At 35.7% G+C, this 20,208-nt stretch overlaps 1 protein-coding gene across 1 annotated transcript in view; it reads left to right on the top strand.

Annotated features, from left to right (window-relative positions):
• TTC27 (tetratricopeptide repeat domain 27) overlaps positions 1 to 20,208 on the top strand; it is a 132,017-nt gene that overhangs the window by 94,284 nt on the left and 17,525 nt on the right. The window contains exons 11-15 of the mRNA XM_063328806.1: positions 3,094 to 3,189; positions 5,367 to 5,489; positions 11,434 to 11,661; positions 16,713 to 16,811; positions 18,582 to 18,634. Coding sequence (XP_063184876.1) covers positions 3,094 to 3,189; positions 5,367 to 5,489; positions 11,434 to 11,661; positions 16,713 to 16,811; positions 18,582 to 18,634 — 599 coding nt within the window. The remainder of the gene's footprint in view (positions 1 to 3,093; positions 3,190 to 5,366; positions 5,490 to 11,433; positions 11,662 to 16,712; positions 16,812 to 18,581; positions 18,635 to 20,208) is intronic.

Raw genomic sequence — 20,208 nt, 5'->3', positions numbered from 1 at the left:
AACCAATTAGCATTACATTGCAAGAAAATGACATCTTTGTGATGAAGCCGCAAGGGTCTAGTAGTATTTCCAGAGATTAAGTACAGAGATAGAATCTGGCTAAAAAGAAAAAGCTATTAACTCTGCCAGCCATACATGAAAAGGACAGCGAGAAATGTGGAGAGTATAAAGAGATTGATTTAGGTAGGCTCAAAATCAAAGCTGATATTTTATCATCAGGACCATAGTGATGTTATACATATGTTGAATTTAGAGGCAAAGCATGATGTGCAATGGGAATGAATGAATGAAAATTATATCCAAGGTGGAAAAAAATCCTTTACAAACTTCATGTACTCAAGTTACCAGCTGAGCTTGATTAGTAAAGTGATTAGACTGAGGTTGATTATTAAAGTGAGAAAAACTCTAATGCGATCATTTCAAATTAACATAGTGTTCGTATCCCTTATTGTACTTTGTAATCTTATTGTATTTATTGTGCTTCTTAATCTCTTACCAAAGATTTAAGTATGAGATGGGGAGAATGAATTGTAGTTTCTGGAGCTGTCTTTTCCTGCTTTCATATGGCAATAATGTAGTCTTTGCTCATAACATAAAAAGTCCATCAAAACCATCTATGTGTTTGTTGTTTCCAGTGTGGATTAGTGTATCTCTCTGTACTGTGCTTTTTGACTTTAGAACTCGTTATCTATGGCAGCTCAAGCCCTGGGGGAAAGGGTGTGTTACGCGGTGGGAGAGGTGATCTGTTAAGCTTAATGTTTTTAAATGTTGCATATGGAAGAACTCATGTATGGTTTAGAGTTGTGAATTTTAGTTGGTTTCTGCTGTAGTTCTATTGAACAACTTTCAAGGCAGGAATTTGAGGTTTGGCTTAAACTAAGACACCAAGTCATATGTCTTTTGATTGTCTTGCAAATATTCTATATTTACATAGATTATTTTTTTTTACACATAATATTTATCGTGAAGATTATTAATGAGAAAGAATGCCCTCTTGGCAGTGCTATCTTGCTCGCTTTATTGGTTTATTGTTCTATGATTAGATATTAGCTGTGCAATAAGGCTCAGATTCTCATTTTCTCACCACTATACAACCCAAATTTTATTTCTTCAAGCATAATTCAGAAACATAGAATTCAGCAGTTTTTGGGTAACTTATTTTCTATCCTTCATGAGTAGGCAGAACTATCAGAGCTTATTTTATCAATGTATGAGGGAGTGCATAAACCATAGGTTTTAATAACTTTTAAGTTCATTGGGACTTATACTTTTTAGGAAATGTGAAATATTCATCCATTCTACCTACATTTTCAGTTTTTGTTGGAACTATGAACTATGTACAGTATTTGTTTTGGGAAGGGAGAGAATTCTACTTGCTAATAGACATATTCTCCTACAGTATGTAATTTACATTAGACTTTTCTGCTTAGGAAGTGTAAAAAATTATGGCCACAAATTTTCCAGTAAAATATGTTGCTTTTCAAAAACTGCTTTTCTTTAAATTCCAGTTTTTCTTTTGCAACAATAATAAAAAAAAGCTAAACCAAAATGTTTTGATTGTCTTAAAACATTTTCTGCCTTCCGTCTCCTGTTCTCCTCAAAAAATTATTGTGCAGGACATATTTAGGATTTTCTGGCTTTGCTCAGGCTTAGCGCAATTATTATTTTTCAGTTTTCCAACTGTAGTGTACTACTTGGTCTGGCCTTGTAAAATAATTACCCAAGGAATTGGACAATTTTTCAGTTTGATTTTTGTTGCAGCAGAATATAGAAAAATGTAATTTTGCGTAGCGTTAGAACATTTGAGCAGAACTAAAACTGTGAAATATGATTTGTTATATAGTTTGTAGCCAAGTAAACTCTGTAATTAAATAACGTTACTGTAAAGGTTGTATTTGAATCTGACTCCTTTTGGATTGCTTGGAACTGTGCAAAGGAATGATTTTATTAGTCTGTCCCTTTCCTTACTACAAATATACTTCAGCCATTTTCTTGGGGTAGGGTTTTGGATAATCTCTAGGAACAGGTCTCTGGAGATAATTTTATGAGAAAGAATGTGAATAAGATTGAATATTTTAAATATTAGTATTTAAAATTAGGAGGTTAAGCATGGATTTAAAGCCTAAATTATTGCTGCCTGTTGTGATTTTTTTCCTATTTAAAGAATGACGCCACCTTTAATCCCATTAACAGCAATAGCAGTTACAAGATGCTTAGCAGTTTAAATCACCTAACTGATTATTTTAATTTTACACAACTATTATTTGCATTATTGATATGGGTTGGGTAGACAACATTTGGACTTAGAGAGAAAGAAGCAATCCTGTCCAATTTTCCTTTTGTTTGGGAATCTTTGCATTCATTTTCCATGCTGAGAAAATTCTGAGAACCTGTCTAGCTCCTTTGATAAATCTTTGACTGAGTTATATGCAAGACTTGGATAGGCAAATCATGTGAAGGCAAGTAATTTAATATGCCCTTATTTATACCTCTTGACTTAAATTTGCTAGTTTAGTGATGACTGGCATTTGAAGAGAGTTTCTCCCTTACCTTGAAATTTCTAACCAACTTTATGGCTAGAGCTACCTTTAATGCTTTCTTTTTCTTGGTATTGAATTTTGATTTAAATAACTTCATAGTGGATTTTCAGAAAAGAGTAAGTGCTGAAGCCGCTGCAGTTTTGCTATGCAAAAGTTACCATTTTCTTTCACAGGACTTCAGAAGAAAACATTTCAACAGTCCAAAGCTCCATCAAAAGTAAAAAAAAAGCCTGAATTGATTTGTACTCCAAGACACAATAATTTATTCTATATTATAACTGTGCTTCCAAAAGGGTTGGTCCACTATAATATATTTCTTTCTCTCTTTTCTTAATAAGAAATGTCATACGTAAAGCACATCAATACTGTCTTACACAGGGAAAAACTAGCTAAAAGATTGAAATGCATTAGGCAAGGTCACTTTAATATTTGACACAGTTTTACTCTGCAAGTTTTTGGGGGGGGATTGTAAGTTTGATTCTTGTTCCTGTTAGATGCACTTTGAAATTTAAATGTCTTCAAAACTAAATCAGAATATACTTTGCATTTACAGGCACTTGCAGACCAATTTGAAGATGGAAATACATCGGTATCTGAACGCATGAAGATTTTCTACTGTTGTCAGGTGCCTCCACATTGGGCCATACAGGTGTGAAGCAATGCCATTTGAAGCATTACCTAAAAGTCTGTGGTTCTTATTGTTTTTGGTACTGCATGACTCCAAAGTCAAAGAGAGTGTAATATGATCCTGAGTTGAAACACTGTAGAAATGAAGACATAACCGAACAACACACCAGTTTTTTCTGGAAAGAAATCAAGTTCTACAGTCTTTTGCTTTCAGATGTCTTGTTCTGTCATGCAGAGAAGTAATTGTTTGTAGTGCAATTCTTCTTTACTCTCCTTTTTCCTTCAGTAAAAAAATGGCCTGAAACTTTCAAGCTTCCAACATATCTCCTGTAAAAATAATCTTGCCACTGTCTTACTATTTATTACTGTTTTACTTATGCTGCTGTTACTTGCATCTTTCTCATCTTTTAATGATCACTCGCTTTGGGTTGTTTTCAGGAAGTGGATCATGGTCAAAGCAGCCAAATTAGGAGTCAGAAGTACACTGAAGAGCTCCTTGAGCTGAGAAAGTTTCTATTTTCAAGACATGCCCCTTTTTGCTATTGCTGACAGGATATTTTTTTTCCAAAACTACACTGTTCGTCTTCACTCTTTCTACAGCAGAAATCTAAACATTAGAGTCTTATCTGATGATTTAACAAACTGATCTGATTTAACAAACTTAAGAAAACTGTTTGCATCACATACCTCCAAAGGTGTTCATGTTTTTTACTTTTAATGGCGTTTTATTCCTTTTTGATTTCTAACCTCAATGAATGTTGCTTTAACCAATCATATCTTCTTCTAGCATTCTCAAATTATTCCACACAACCTTTCAACAGACACTTGCAATAAAACTAGCAAATGTGGGTTTCATTTCCAGTTGTCAGAGTGGCACTTTTCAATCCAAGCCAATTTTCCAAGCCAAAGATAGAAATACTAAAATAGGGATTTATAATGGAAGATGGCTGCTGTCTTCTAGTCATAGTAATGAAAGAGGCATTGCCTATATAGATTTTACCAAATTTGACTCTTGAGTAAATTTAATAAAACATAAATAAGATATAGTTCCAGATACTGGAAAATGTAGGGCTTTTCCTAAGCAATTAATATCAATCTAAGAAATAATTACTTTGTTAGAGATTTCTAGTGTATTTATGTCAAAGAACTGTATCCAGTTCTTAATTTTTTGACTGCCCGTCTATTCCCATATGGTGACTCCTTGCATTCGTAAGACGTACTGAACCCAAGCCTATGAGAGAGATCCATGACATTGGCAGACAACTTCAGGGAATCCATTCAGGATCACCCAAAACACTGCAGAAGTTCACTGTATGGGATCTCATAGCATAAATAGGTGTCCTTATACAGAAAGCTCCCATTTGTTTTTGCAAAACAAATTGTATATCTGTCACACATAGTAAATAAGTTATGTTTTTTTCAAAGATGAAAACATATGTGCGATTTTAATCTCCTCTTAAAAAATAAGCAAAAGACCAAAGACAACTTTTCAAAGTCATGAAAACATACCTTGTTTATTTTTAAATTGAAAAGATGAGTCATTTATTTTCATAAGTACACTGAAATAATAGCTGAATTTGAAATAACAAAGGGGCTGACTTATCTGTGAGGAAAATTCAACTAGGGAGTTGAACCTGAACTCAAATCCAATATTGATTTGACTAAAAAACTAACACCCTTTGGCAGTGGCTGTTTGGGACAGTGGTTCCTCACAAATACCTAACAAAATTGTATCAGAGCCTTTCTCTCCGTCTGTGTTTGCACACGTACAGATTACTAGGTCAAAGCATTGATGGAAGAGGCCTTTATGCCCTCCTTCAGCCTCTGTTTCCCACTCTTAGCATTCCCAGCCTCCTGCTACATCTGCTCTCCAGCCGCATGAGCTATGCACCTCTTTTAAGGGGTGGAAGTTCAGCTCTATCAATTCATCCTTGCCATGTCTGTTCCCATTTTTGCGTTATATTATAAACTAGTTCAAAGTAATTAAGCTACTGACATGAACAAAAGTCAAATCAAAACAATCATTGTTTTTTTGAGGTATATACATTGTTTGAGGCTCCAGCTTGAAGTTTCAAGAGAATAATTCCATATTCTCTGTCTGCTTCTTGTTGATGTCAGAAATGCCTCTAACATCTTTTAAAAATGTAAATCATATTTATTAACCTATTTTCAGTTACCTGCAACTTCTTGTCTTTCCAGCGTCAGCTTGCAAGCTTACTCTTTGAGCTGGGATGCACCAGCTCTGCCTTACAGATATTTGAGGAGCTGGAAATGTGGGAAGATGCAGTGATCTGCTATGAAAGAGCAGGACAGCATGGAAAGGTAAGAAAAATGTTTTTTATAGCTGAGATTGGAAGCAAGATAATTGTGATAATGATTCTTGAAAACATTCAAGGAAAATTAACATCTATGGATGTACAGCAAGGTGTAATTTCAAGAAGGCTGTAGCAGTTATTCGTGATGGGGTCTTGGAGCTTTGTCCGGAGCAGATATTAGTTTTCTTCCCCACTTGATCTCAAACTATTAACTGTAGTTTTTAAAAACACTTAAAATAGAACAATATTGGTGCTTGATGTATTTAATTATCTAATGTTAACATATACAAATTACAGAATCAAACATTTGAGACAAGAAGTGGCGTATGATTAAAAGGCTTTATTTTGTTAAGTCTATGTTGATGTTTTCCTGAACTTCCAAAGTTCTCCGTGATTTCTTTAACACTGCTGCAGCTGCCTGAGATCAGCTCCAAACAAAGACGATTTAAAGCCATCACCTAAATACATGTATCAGTGACAGAATTGTTTAAAAATGCTGGTAGCGGGCTGTAGCAGCCCTCCTATTGTTGATTATTTTGCTGTTACTATTAGAGCAATGGTAGGAGCAATGCCAACTTGTGTGTAACTTTAGCTGTGTTCTCGTTCTGGTGCAATCTCTCACACGTAAAGACAATAACAGGAACTCATGCTGTCAAGCATTGTTTTCAGAGTTTATATAGTTTTCAGAAATACTCACTTTCAGGCAAAAATGTTTTTTCTTTTCTTCCCTGTTCTCTCCCTCTGGTATATCATAGCATTAAATATATGATTGTATGTGTGCCTTTATGAGGACAAAATCACAAAGACTATGCTTAAACTAATTTAAGCAGAGTTATAACTTCAATTAATAGAAAAAATGCAGAATTTCTCATACTTACATGTTTTTTCTAATTATTGTGCACCAATGCCTAGATTTTGGTCATTAAAAACTGACAGATATGTTTTGCTGGCAAATTCTCTGTCACATTATGCATGCCTTGGGCATAGTATGCAAATATCACAATCTTCAGTATAGTGGAGAAGTAGAGGTCAATATTTTCCATTTCCTGGAAATGCATTCTGTCCTACTTATATTCACAAACTGCCCTTAGGGAGTTATGAAAATGGCACTCGGAGAATAGGGCAGGATATCTGACACAGGAAACTGCTTAGAAATGCTTTCAGAATGAGGGTTTGTGCTGTGCTTTGAAAAACAGAAAATGCTATGTAAGTACTAAGTAACAGTAGTGCTGGGAAAAAAGCTAGCTTCAGATCAAAAAAGCCAGAAAATTAGAAACATTGAGCTGTTCGTCAAGGGGAGTGACTGTTTATGCTTCTTATCAGAAAGCTTTCAAAGTGTGAACTGTTTGTATTTATCAAAAATGTTTTTATGTTTTTACACATGGTAGTTATTCTTTTAGAAATGCGCGAGGATCTACTAGAGCGATATGTTGTTCAGTGAATATTCCTGTTGTTAAAGAACTTAGCATATATGTGTCCAAAAGAACAAACTCTTTTTAATAAACTTCTACATGTTTTCACTCACAGGTGCTTTTGTATAGAAAACCTGAATTTAAATACTGAAAAATCTAATAAAACATCCAGATATTAGCAATATCAATGCATTTGATGAGCACTTAAGCATTGAAGTAATATGTTCCGTCCTCCTACTTTTGAGTTATGCACCGACAAAGAAAGAGAGCGTGTAGATAAGGCTATGCGAAACTCCACATTATGCACTTGTGAAATACGTAACTCACTCAATTATAACAGGGCCATGTAGCAGTTACAAATTTTGCAGAGCAAGATGTCACTAGCATTTAGCAAACTTTTTTTGTGGATCTTTTATTGTTACTAGATATGGCTCTATACTCACTTGTTTCATAATCTGAACAAAATTAGTAGAAAGTGATATCATGACATGAGTCAACAGAAGAGTAACAGAGTGCCAAGCAATGAGCAAAACAGGGTACAGAACAAAAAAAAAAGTATTATAAAATCTGAATGCACAGTACATTGATAGTTGCTGTGGCTTTCTCATTCCAGTCTTTTACTTGTTGTATTCCTTTAACAGACTTGTTGCAAAAGCAGACTCTCATCTCCATGTGTGTAGTGAGAACTGGTGTTGAAAAGTGTCCCTCTCTCTTCTTTTAACTGTGAGGAGGACCCAGGGATCTCGAGAGTATTATTTACATCGGACAACTTTATTTGGTTAAGGTCTATGAGGTCCTGTTCAGTCTCACTGGCAATGGATAACACACTAAAAATGGTTCTATTTCCCTGCTAAAAAAAAAAAGAAAAGATAAACCAGAGATGTGAATTTTCAGTTCTTCCAGTTGAAGTGAGGCCTTTCTCCCTTGCAGAAGCTCTAGAGCGTGGTAGCTGCTGACCTTCGATAAATTAATGAGCTCTCTACCTTTTAGCCAGGTATTCCTTCTTGCAACCTAGTGTTCAGCCCTGTCCCTGTTGCATCATCTCCTCAGAGTAAACACCATGGTACACATGGGTATGTCAGTCTAAAACACATGGTTTTAGACCAACATACCCAGCAATCCACCTTCTACAGAGTTACTTTTCTTGTCATGACATGACACAGATATCTATAAATTTGAGCGAGGAAGCACAATTACGGTAAGATTTCAGAAGCTCCCATTTAAATTCAGGAAGTGCTTCACAGATGCAAAGTCAAGTAGTACTATGCTGATTAGCGCTTGAGATTGTTCAAGAACTTGATCGATTTCTACTACATAACATAACAGACATAGAAGACTATAGGAGAAGCACTCCTATATGCAGCTACAAAATTGAGAGAGAGAAGTAAATGGCTTGCAAGGTCATGCATGAAGTTACAGGGAAGATGAAATGAAAACCAAAGAGCTCTCCTTTTCTCTCACTACCTCGTTCCATGCTCATCTGCTCTGCTTCTTCATGCTGCTTCTCTGGTAGCCTAGCAAATAACGTGCAAGCAGAAAAGATGAAAGCATTTTAGAAAATACTCTGAACTAGCAAGGGAATGAATTGTAAAATAATAGAACTAGTAGATCTGTGAAAAGTGAGGCTAATAGGGCCTTTTAGGAAACAAATAAAATAAAAGCATGGGAACATGTGGATAGGACGGCAAGTGGAAGTTTAAGGTTGGGAAGCCAAATGCAGGATGAATCTTGAATTTGGTTTCCAGAGGTCTCAGTAGTGAGTAATAAAAAGGCACCACCTTTTATTTAAAACAAAACTCTCTTTACTGATTGTGGACTTCTGTGAAGTGTTGCCTGCTTAATTCCCATACTAACTGTAATAGTCCAGAAAGCAAGATACCAGCCTAAATCTTTCTCGTGTTTAGATAACTGACTTCTGAACTGAGAATTGAATGCCATGCATTCTGGTGCAGACCATTCTGTGAAAAGCAGTAGTGTTATAATTAAATCTGTTTCAGTCAGCAAGAGTTATACAGCTTAATTTTTTTCTTTTTAGGTAACTTTTAATTGACAGTTTTCTTATCAAAGCTTACTTAATTTAGATATAATTTTTAGTTATAGACCATGCAAGTTAATCATTAATATCTGTTTAATGGGTAAGAATAAATCTCTAGTGGTTCCATTTCTTTTATGTACATTGCCTGAGCTGTGTGGAAGATGTTTCTTGATAATATTTTTTCTTAAGAGAAAATCTGGGGTTTTTTGCAGAAGCAGGGTTCTTATCAAAGATTAAATGTGCATTTTTGAAAATAGTTTACTACAAAGTTAGGAGACAGGTATATTTTTCTTCGCAAAAAACTAGACAAAATGAGAAATCCTGTTTTTAAAGTATAATCTGGTTGTGTAGAAGACAAATGACAAATGTTTTGAGAATACAATTCTTTTTTCAGTTTGTAGGTACGATCCCCTTTGTATTAGCCTTTAAAGATTTAAGTAATAAAAAGGTTTGTAACATGCCAGAGAGGTGATCAGATAGCTAATCAGATGAAGAAAAAGTCATACTTATGCTTATTTAATTCTCTGTTTTATCTGTGTGCTGAAATATTTATGTTGGCAATGAGTTCTTGTAAGCTTAGATCAGAACACGATGTTTTTATGCTCTTAAATGTAAGATGCAATTAGTGAATGGTTGGCTTTCTAGTCTGGCATACGATTAGTACTAGGCACTGCCACAGAAACGCAATCTGAACTTGGGAGTGCCCTGCAGAGGAAGAGCAGCAATCAGTGCACTTTTCACCTCCTAGCTGCTGTTCACACAGCATCGCTTCAGTCTTTTTTTTCTTTATCTGAAGGTAAAATAGCAAACCACCTTAGCTTTTGGTGTCTAATGTGATTACTGCAATAATAAAACACCCAGTTCTCTCTACTCTAGAAAAAAACATCTTAAAGATCTATTATTAATATGGGTTCCTTTAATCTTGTCATAGCAACTAATGGAGGCAGGGAAGGGGAAGTAAACTGCCCTTTAACCAAACCCTCTGCAAGTGCAATCTTCGTGTTAGGTGAGGTTTTCTAGTGCTTTGACTAGGCTAATTGTAAATTTTAAGTAATAGTTTCTTTGGCTTTCTTTGTAGAACTGTTCTATAGGCACTTAAAAACACTTGCCATTAAGTTATTTTCCTAATATTCAGCCACTAATTTTCTTCATAATGGGATTCCATTTTTGCTTGTTTAAGATCCCTTTAGAAAACTTAAACAATACATTGCTGCTTCACATTTGTGCACTTCAAATATTGGAGACTTTTACTGCTACTTTATTTAACAAAAATGATAGTAAGAATGAAGTGTTAAAATTCCTATACGTTAAATATTTCAAAACAAAGTAAAACAAAGTCATTTTTCTAAAGATGATTTTCAGACATGATCAATGAAGCTTACTGATAGGAGGAAGAGGAGTAAGTGACTGATTCTCTGGAGATCATCTGAAGGGCAAAGAAAATATTTCTTACAGAAACAAGAAAAGCAGTAATAATTTAAATGCAAAGATGAACTCAACTTTCCTTTCAGATAAACTGTGTACGATAGAAGAATGACTACTGTTACAATAAGAAACTTTAGTTCTGTGGCAGGCTACATTGAATCTTTCTTGGTTTAGATGCTTCAAACAGATCTTTTCTAATAAAAAATAATACCAAGCTGAATTATGCCTGTTACATTTTTGCAGCAGGGGACTGAGGTAAGAGTTCAGTCTGAACAACAGATCATCTGTCCAGTGTATTTATCTTTTCAAAAAGACACAGAAAACACACTATCTCTTGTTTAAAAGAGAAACAATAATTTTATTGTTAGAACAAGATAGTGATCCTGAGATAAAGAGCTTTTGAAAGTTGGTTACAGCCCAGAATGCATGTCTGGGAGAGCCAGCCTGTGTCTTATTTTCCATAATGTTGTATATATTCTGGATATATTTTATCTCAAACATATAGATAAATCTATAACTTGTGCATCTTGTGTAAAAGAGTAGCATTTTCAGCATAATAGAATGGAAGTAACTACTTTCAGAAACCAGAAATTAGAGAAAACGGAATGACAGTCATTGCAAGAGTACTTATTAGGATTTTAAAAAACCACAGATGAGAAACTATTAGGATTGCACATACCTTAATGGTGCTGATACTGCATTGCTGTGAGGGAGGTGTAGGTTTGACGTCCAGGACTGATATTTGCTCTTGGGACAGAATACACACCTAAGATACAAAATGAGGAGCAAGCTGCTTCTTATTTTAATGGGTTTGTTTCCCTTGGTGCATTAAACCAAAAGCCACCATATTATGTTGATGTTGAAGTGTGGGGGTTTTTTTAAAAAACCGTTTGGAACCAGATTCTCCCTACACTTTATCTTTGATGCTGTGTTGGATCAAGATACTGTTTCCTCACTATTCCTACTTCTTAGTCTTCAGCTGATGATTTCAGGGTGCTAAAGAGGTATTTGTTCAGGTAGGCAATTAACTGAAAATAAATTGTCCCATTATGTATTGATTTCTCTTTGTTCTTTACCAGGCGGAAGAAATACTCAGGCGGGAGCTAGAGAAAAAGGAAACACCAGGATTATATTGTTTGCTTGGTGATGTTCTCAAAGACCACCAGTACTATGACAAGGCCTGGGAGCTCTCCAGGCACCGCAGTGCCCGTGCCCAACGCTCCAAAGGCCTCCTCCATCTCCGCAGCCGGGAGTTCAGGGAATGTGTGGAGTGCTTTGAACGTTCAGTGCAGATCAACCCTATGCAGGTTGGGAAACGGTACACATATGGCTTTGTTTTAGTTGTTGTGTTCAGTTTTGAATGATGCGACACTTTTTTTAAACGGCAATTCTGTGCACTATTGTCAAAGTAACAACTTCTTACTCTTCTTAGCAACTCTTTCACCATGTACTGGGAAGCCTGGCTAAAAATCGTAGCATGATGAAATTAAGACATCCTTTTTCATTCAGGTCCTTGCATGCAGCTAACTCTTTGCCCGTATAGCTCTTCTATTTCAAAGAGATCAAACCAATGAAAATTAATAATTATCATCAAATAAATCATGAACAAGTGTCAAGCAAGATACTCATAAGAAGAATGCTGTACAGATTTAAATGAAATTATTCTTTTGCCTTTTCTCTTGGCTTTGAATTACAGACTCTGATCTCTGTATTTCACGGAAATCTTTTTCAAGGGTTCTAGTGTGTCCTGCTCTGGAGTCTACTGAGAAGCATTGTGTTACGCTTGTGATGACAGTAGCTTTTATTACAGTAATGCATCAAAACTGAAACCACAGTCAAAAGAGTTCTCTTGATGAAGCTGGGTATTTTGACAGATCCTTTGCAAGCTGTTCTGCAGACAATTTTTGTAATCTTGTTTCAGTTTCTCAGCTGCTATATCCCATCCCAGTAAGGTCCATCCTGTGGAAAGGTCTTGAGAATTTACAACCGCTTTGTGGGTGTTTATATACATAAAATTGTGTTCTTCGTAGCCATTTCCAGGTCCATGTGAAAGTAGGATATTCCTTCTCGCCCTACAAAGAATACCACCAAAGCTGCTGTTTTGAGTTCCGCATAACTAGCTGGACTTCCGCTGTAGAAAAATTTTAAAGGCCTCCAGCCTTTCAAATCTTATATCCTAAAACTTTTTTATATTTCAATGATGTATTTTATTCCAGTGAATCAGAGTCCTGTTCTTATTCAAGTGAACTCCAGATAACTTATAAACACCTTTAGAATGGAAAGCAAAATGAACAAAAGTACTTCCCTTGTCTTTCAGTTCTCTTACTGACTCAGGAAATGCCAATGAAATATATGTTACTCAGATATGAACCTTATAGAAATCAAGAGGACTCCTGTGTAGTAGAAGGCTGCAGAAAATGGCCTACAGGGCTCAAAGCTGAGAAATATTCTGCTGAGATGCTTTTTTATTTTGTGTCCTATCCAAAGGAAGCTTAAAATGAAAGGCAATCCAAGAAAAATAGGCCAGTCCATATAGGAAAGTGAACATTTCCTCCTCTTGTTGCTCAGGAAGCTCTATTTAAGCTTCAAACAAATTGTTTCAAGCAAATAGATTGAACAAATGGATAGTGTGGATTGACATATCACTGTCTTCTACAGTCTATCTGTATTCTGTCACTACAGAAGTGAATTGTTTCCTATTCCAGGATGTCTTGCGGATTAAGAGCAGAGAGTAAGGTGATTCGAGATGCAAGGACTTTAATACAAGGAAAATATTCATTAACAAATTGTTCCCAGAATTGTGAATAATTTATCAGGTAAACAAGACTCCCTATTACAAAGAAATTCTTATTTTTTTGTGATTATGAGAAATGTTTTCGGCAGAAGAGATTTTTAGACTGCAGCAAGTGATTTCCCCGAAAATATCTAATGGATAAAACCATTCTCTGTCAACCCTCCTTCAATCTTGTACAGTCTTTGGCCATCTGGTCAAATTTGGGTCAGGTCTCTGAGGGTAGGTCTTTGCAGTATGAGCCAACATCATATTAGACTTTGGAGAATCCACAAAGGGATGGAAGTCATACAGTTCAAATAGATCTGAAGCTTATCTTCATTAGCACTGCTGCGCACAGAATTACTTGTTCGAGTACATGTCTAGTGGGTGACGGATGCGTTTCTTTTGCACTTTCATGGCAAACTTCTTGCAAGGGTAGATTGAGACAATTACAGAGATCAAAGAGCTCATGCAGTCATTTCTCCAGTGGTGAAAGTCCATGTAACAAAACTTACGGTTTGTTAAATAACAGATTTGTTAGTTCTTGTACTGAACAGCGTATGGTTCTGTACATCCAGTCACTTCACACTTGAATTTTCCAGAGTGTTCATAGCACCTTTTTTTGTGCTGACACTGTTCTCCACCATGTCACAGTTGGCAAGAAACGAATAATCCTCTTTTGTGCTAGATTATTTGGCTCATAACTTCTCAGGCTAATTTTCTTGGGTGTGAAGCAAGAGAAGTGATCTCTCTCCAATTTGGGAGAATAGTCACACTTTCGAAGTCAGCTTGCCATCAACCACATCTGGAATTTAAAGTTTTGGACAATGCAATGAGAGCCTTATTCTCAACAATTCTCATTCATCTTGTAATAGTAAAAGTAACTTAAAATTTGAGCCTAGTCTCTCTCACTGGAGATGATGATAGAAGTTTCTCTACCTACTTAAAACTATAGTAAGTTCTGTCAGTGTGTTGTGTTCAGAAGAAACTGAATTATAAAAAATTCAGAGAGAAAAATTATGCCAAAAAAAGAGTAATTAAAAAGGTACTCAGCTAGGATTTCACTCAACTAAAGCTCTTAAAATGTTGTACTAATTACTAACTTCAAAGACTGATTTTGCTCTGCTGGGTATGGATTGTTTCTAAACTAACACTGCTGTTCTCCTAACAATATTGTACTGAAGAGTTTACCGGATTCAAAAAAAGTTTTCTCAGATATATGATTTGGGCTTTTTTTCTTTTTAAATATTTAGCTATACTGTAACTAGGTTATTTTGGAACCATATTCCCACTAATATGAGAAAATTGTTTAGACTTTCTTAAAGCATTTAGTAATCATTTAGACTTACTGAAGACTTGCCTGGAAATTCCTGCTGGCAAGTTTTAACAAAGAGTCCAAGCTTAAATTATCTTCCCTTACTGGTCACTGCCTTCAGTTTTGAACAGGATAAAAATTTACAGCTCATTCTCATGTGTTTTTCCAATCAGTAGCAACATTTGAACCTCTAGGCAACACACTTTTTTCTATTTCCAAAAAAGAACTTTAACCTAGTTCCACAAGCCTTGACAAAAGTCTTTTTTGAACTTTGGACAAAGTTTTCCTTACGCTACCTTTCAGTCAGTCACTTTCCTCAGAGCAGTTGTTACATCAGCCAGTGGGATCAGCAGATTTTGTGCCCTCCCCAATAAAAAGGCAATTCTTACCATTCTTTCCACACAAAATAGCTTGAGTCCATTCTTAAACTGTATCCTAAATAAATTATTAGAGTGTCACTGCCCTTCTTATATTGTGGAAGAAATTCATGTTTCCTTTCCAGATATCTAAGGGATGATAAAATACCATTTAATTGCTATAATAGATCAAAGGCAATGAACCTTGGTTTTTTGTTTGTTTGCGTTTGGATTTTGTGTGGTTTTTTACACAGCTATTGTGTTTTTCCATTTAACGTGTCAGAATTATTCTCTTGTAGCTTTCTCATTTGTGTAGCACGCCAGCCTTTATGTCCACTTATCTTGTGTAGCACACCAGCCTTTATGTCCACTAATCTTTTTTTTTTAACTGTTATGATTGTCTAGTCTTTTTAGAGCCTTTTTGAAAGATGATGTGCAGTTTCTCCAGGCCTTGAAATGTCATCTTTAAATGTTTCAAGTCTTCTGCAGACCTTTACTCTTTAGCTGCCCCTTTTAGTTTTTAATGCAGCTTTTCCATTTAAAGTAGCTCTTAAATTTAACATAGAATCATAGAATGGTTCAGGTTAGAAGGGACCTTTAAAGATGATCCAGTTTCAACCCCCTGCCATGGGCAGGACACCTCCCACTAGACCAGGCTGCTCAAAGCCCCATCCAGCCTGGCCTTGAACACTTCCAGGGATGGGGCATCCACAACTTCTCCGGGCAACCTGTTCCAGTGACTCACCACCCTCACAGTAAGGAATTTCTTCCTAGTATCTAATCTAAATCTCCCCTCTTTCAGTTTAAAACTGTTATCCCTCGTCCTATTGCTACACTCCCTGATAAAGGGTCCCTCCCCATTCTTTGTATTAAATGAGTTGCATTTGTTCTTGAAGGACTAGTGACTCTAGATACATTACAAAGTATCTTTTGTATGGTAACATTTTGAACCTGTCATTCATACAGGTCAGGATCAAGGCAAGTACTGTCTTCTGACTAGCTTCTTTATTTCTAAAAAATTTATCCATGCAATTGCATCCATTATGGCATTCACTAAACTATGTTGAATTATTGAAATCTCCCTGTATTTTCTAAGATTTCTATTTTCACAGCCCTCTGATATGCCCCAGTATGTTACCTTCTCTATTTTAGTCAAGTATTCTGAGATGCAGTCGTCATACTGCTTTTTTTACTGTGGCCTGAAATTTTAGTCTCTACCAGTTCTGTTGTTCGTTTATATAGCTATTTTCTATATGATTGATGCTGAAGTTTTCTTTAACATATAGCAGCATTCTTTCACCTTCATGACCTATTCAATTTTCTGTATACTTTTTGCATCCATATCGTAGCATCTCAGCTCCTTGACTTAATTCCCACCCCAGAGACTTTTCATCTCACTCTTCTTATCTGCTAAAGGATCCCTTTTGGATGCCTTTCCCAACCTTCTCCATCATATCCGGTTCTCACATTTTTTCCGTTCAGTTGAAACCTTCATACATAGTTAACGCTAGGCAAAATATCTTGTTTCACGTTATTAAGAAAAGAAAATTATTTACCATTCTTTGGTGTTACTGTATGATTTTTACTAGGTACCTGCTCATATAGCTCTTTTCCCCAGAAAAGTTCTGTTTCTGAACATTGCATTGTAAACTAGAGAAGACTGGTATCCTGACAAGTAGAAAGAGCACGTCACATATGGTTAAGTGGTCTTTATATAGTCAACACATTCGTTTAAAGTTTTCTTATATTCTGCATACAGGATATTATTTATTACAGTGCAATACTTTTATGATAGCTGAAAATCAGGTAAAATCAACAAGAGTAGTGTGTGTTTGAGCATCCAGGCAAGATTATTTCTTTTGTGCAGAAATATGTGCGTACATATATATGTAATCATCCATTTTTTCTCTCCAGCTAGGTGTATGGTTTTCCTTGGGCTGTGCATACATTGCTTTAGAAGGCTACGAAGGTGCTGCCAAAGCATTTCAGCGCTGTGTGACGTTGGAACCAGATGTATGTAATTTTCACCAAGCGATTCAGATGGCTTATCTAAAAGCAACAAGGATGTTTTCATTATAAACAAGCAAAGCAGTAATGAAAAACTTGTTTAAGCCTTAGCCCTTTGAATAAGTTAAACTTGTGCATGAAGGATATATTTTTGTCATGAGGCATCATAAAAATACTTGCCTAATACTTAACTTCATTCAAGTATGTGTGTGTGAATGTTAAAATATGTTTGAGCAGAAATTCCTTTGTGCTTGCATACGTTGCTAAAACAGAGAAAAGGGAAAGTGTGGACTGTGAGAAGTGCTAAAGAGAGAGATAAAACAAAAAAAAAATTAAATTAAAATACTTAGTCCTCTAAGTAATCAAATTCTCCTGAAAAAAAAGTCAAATAAGTGGTTGTATGACAGGTAAATTTGTAACTATATAGTTCATAAGCACAGGGAGAATGGAGCTTGTTAGCCAGTTTTTCAGGGTGCGTGGGGCAAGCATGTGTACGGTATTGCAGTTTGAGCGTGACTGTGCATTGAGACGGCAGAGGCGTCATGTGGGTTACCTCTCGGGAATGTACTGGCTATACTTTGGTCAAAAGGCCTGACTGCCAGCGTGTTGCTGGTGTAGAGTTAATGCCACCTGCTTGATAGAAGCTATCATTCATTCTTTTCTCTTGGGGAAAAGAATGAGAGACCAACGAAAGGTGAGAGATTATTCTTTTTTCTTTAATAATAAAATTAAATAACTTATTTGGAAAAAAAAACCCATACGGGCAGAAAACCCTGTATTTAACTGGAATTTTTATTTTATATATTGATATTTTTTTCTTTCAGTACAGTAGATTTACTTCCAAGTGGATACTAAAATTTTGATTATATTCAAATAAAAGTTGATTATGTTCATATGAACAAGCCAACTGACTTCTCAGTGAGTTAAGTGGCATTTCTTTTGTGAGTGAAGGATGCTGGGCTGGCTCTTAGTTATGGACGTGAAACCTGTCTTTATACAATGATCTGCAGAAATGTAATGACCATTTTCATTAATGAAACCTCAAAAAGTTTCCCAACATGATTTAAATGCTCCTTAAGCCTGGGGATAGCCTTCATTACCAGAGTATATTTCATTGCAGTACTTGGGTTCTGTTCTTCAACTTTATACTTGTCACTTTGATGAATTCAGTGGTGCAGCTTCAAACTTACAGCAGCGTAAGGCGATGGGCAGGGCTCATCTCTGTACATGGCTCTGCTGGTTTTACCAGAGGAAAAATTGTCTGAGCACTCTGTGATCCTTTTCAGCTAAACCAGTTGATAGGTGCTGTTGGAACTAACCCTGTTAGCTTCGCCTGAGGTGCATTAGGGGACATTCAGATCATTTTTTCCACTAACAGAGCGGTGCAGGCAGGTAGCTTCCAGCTAGTGAGAAGTGATGAGCTGCTGAGAGCACTGACCTCTCCAGCCATCCCAGCTAGATCCAGAAGAGGATGCCTATTTACAGTTTAAACTGAAGGCAAGAGCTGCCTTAGTGTATTCCAACCAGAAGGCACTTAATTGATATTTATATACCCGATCGGTGCTGTAGTCAGTAATAGTTATTTATGTATTTCTATTTTAATATAACATTTTCTATTTCAGTGTAATATTTTGACTGCCTTGTAGAAAATATGTGTTAATATGTGTGATTAGCAAAATGGACGATATTTCACAGTAGTTTTATTTACATAGTTTAATGAAGTAAGCATAATATAAGTGAATAATTTTTTTGGTGTTTCTCCTTTTATCATTACAGAATGCTGAGGCCTGGAACAATTTATCAACTGCTTATATCAGATTAAAACAGAAGTAAGTACTTCAAAAGCATTAGAAGATACTGCTTCTGAAATAAATAATTGGGACTTCCTTTTTTTGACGTAGAGCTTTTTTTATTCTTACAGTCTGGTTACCTCATTTTTTGTAAGTCTTATCGCTTCAGTTCTCTCTCCCAGGTTGGATCATTGATAAATTCTTTCATTTTGGCGGAAATAGTTTTGTAAGCTTTATAAAAGTAGCAACCTCTCACCCTAAGCTTTTTTTCTTGTTAAAAGTATTTATGATGTAGTAAGTACAACCAGTGCAAAAAAATTCATATTAAAGTTGGAAAGTAATTTGAATATGAAGTTTAAAAGATATGTCCATTTCAAGCAAACTATATGTTTAGACCCATGTCAATTCATGCTACATTCATCTCAGTAGATTTAAGGGAAAAACAGGCAGTTTATTTTTTATATTACGAAAGCAGATAGAGATCTACACACATAATAGATCACTTGTTCTTTTCCCTCCAGATTAAGCATTAGTACAAGAAGCTTTGACCTAAATGGACTGCCTTTCTTGTTCTGTATTTCAACTCAATGTAATAAAAGTTACTTGTAGACACAGAATACCTGAAAGAACTTAATATTTAAGAAGAATTTTCACATTATAACTTGTCCCCAAAGAATGAAACAAAAGAATAAGATAAATTTTTAAAAACCTTACTCAAAATCTGACACCAATTTATATGGTTATGCAGACAAGAGGCAAACTAAAAAAGAGAAAAAGAATAGTAAATTTACATAAAAGGGTAAATTGATAAACATACAAAGGAAATGTGGGAAGTGATAACATAAAAGAATTCAACAGGTGGTTTGATATTCTAATGGGAGCAGGAGGGAAGAGAAAATGAAGGCTAGAATAACTACTCAAGACTAAAACGTAATACCTTTTACCTTTTCAATAGTTCCTTTCTTCTTCAGTAATGCCTTGAGAATGCCCAATTTTTTGACTTAGACTGTGTGTGATATATTGCTCCTTCTTGTGCATAAAGTTCAAAAGAGTATGTCAGATGCTCAGTGTACTGGCTTGTTTCAGAAAAGTATGTTCGATCAAAATAATTTTTCTGTCTGTTCATCTACTACAAGGCTGAGTAGTTCTAATCACTGAGTGATTAGTTTCACTTTATTGGTTTAATTTTATTTTATTATTGTTAATCTACTCTTGTGATTTAACACGCTAAATACATACAGAACTTGAGACCTATTTGATATTGTATCAAAAGCAGTAAAGAGGGGCATGATTCTCAGGTTTTTTTTCCACAGGAATCATGTGGGAGAAGGGTATGTGTACAGGAAATCTGAAGTCTGTTTTACATGCTGATAGCTGAGTGTGGCCTGTATTTGCTGTCGAATAACAACTTCTTTGATTATTGGCATAGTCACTTATAAATCAAGACAGTGTGTGAGTTAGCTTAACCAACTCTCAAAACAGAGGATTTCTGTAATACTAGACTTCATGTAGTTTATTTTGGGGGGCCGAGCGGTGCTGAAAGTGTAAATTCTTATTTTAAGAATTGCTGGGGTGGGGGGGTAAGTGGAGGGAGGGTTAAAAAAAGGAAAACA

This window comes from Chroicocephalus ridibundus, chromosome 3 (genome assembly GCF_963924245.1).
Source record: "Chroicocephalus ridibundus chromosome 3, bChrRid1.1, whole genome shotgun sequence".
NCBI lineage: Eukaryota > Metazoa > Chordata > Aves > Charadriiformes > Laridae > Chroicocephalus > Chroicocephalus ridibundus.
The sequence above is the reverse complement of the archived record's forward strand: the minus strand, read 5'-3'. Positions and strand labels throughout refer to the sequence as shown.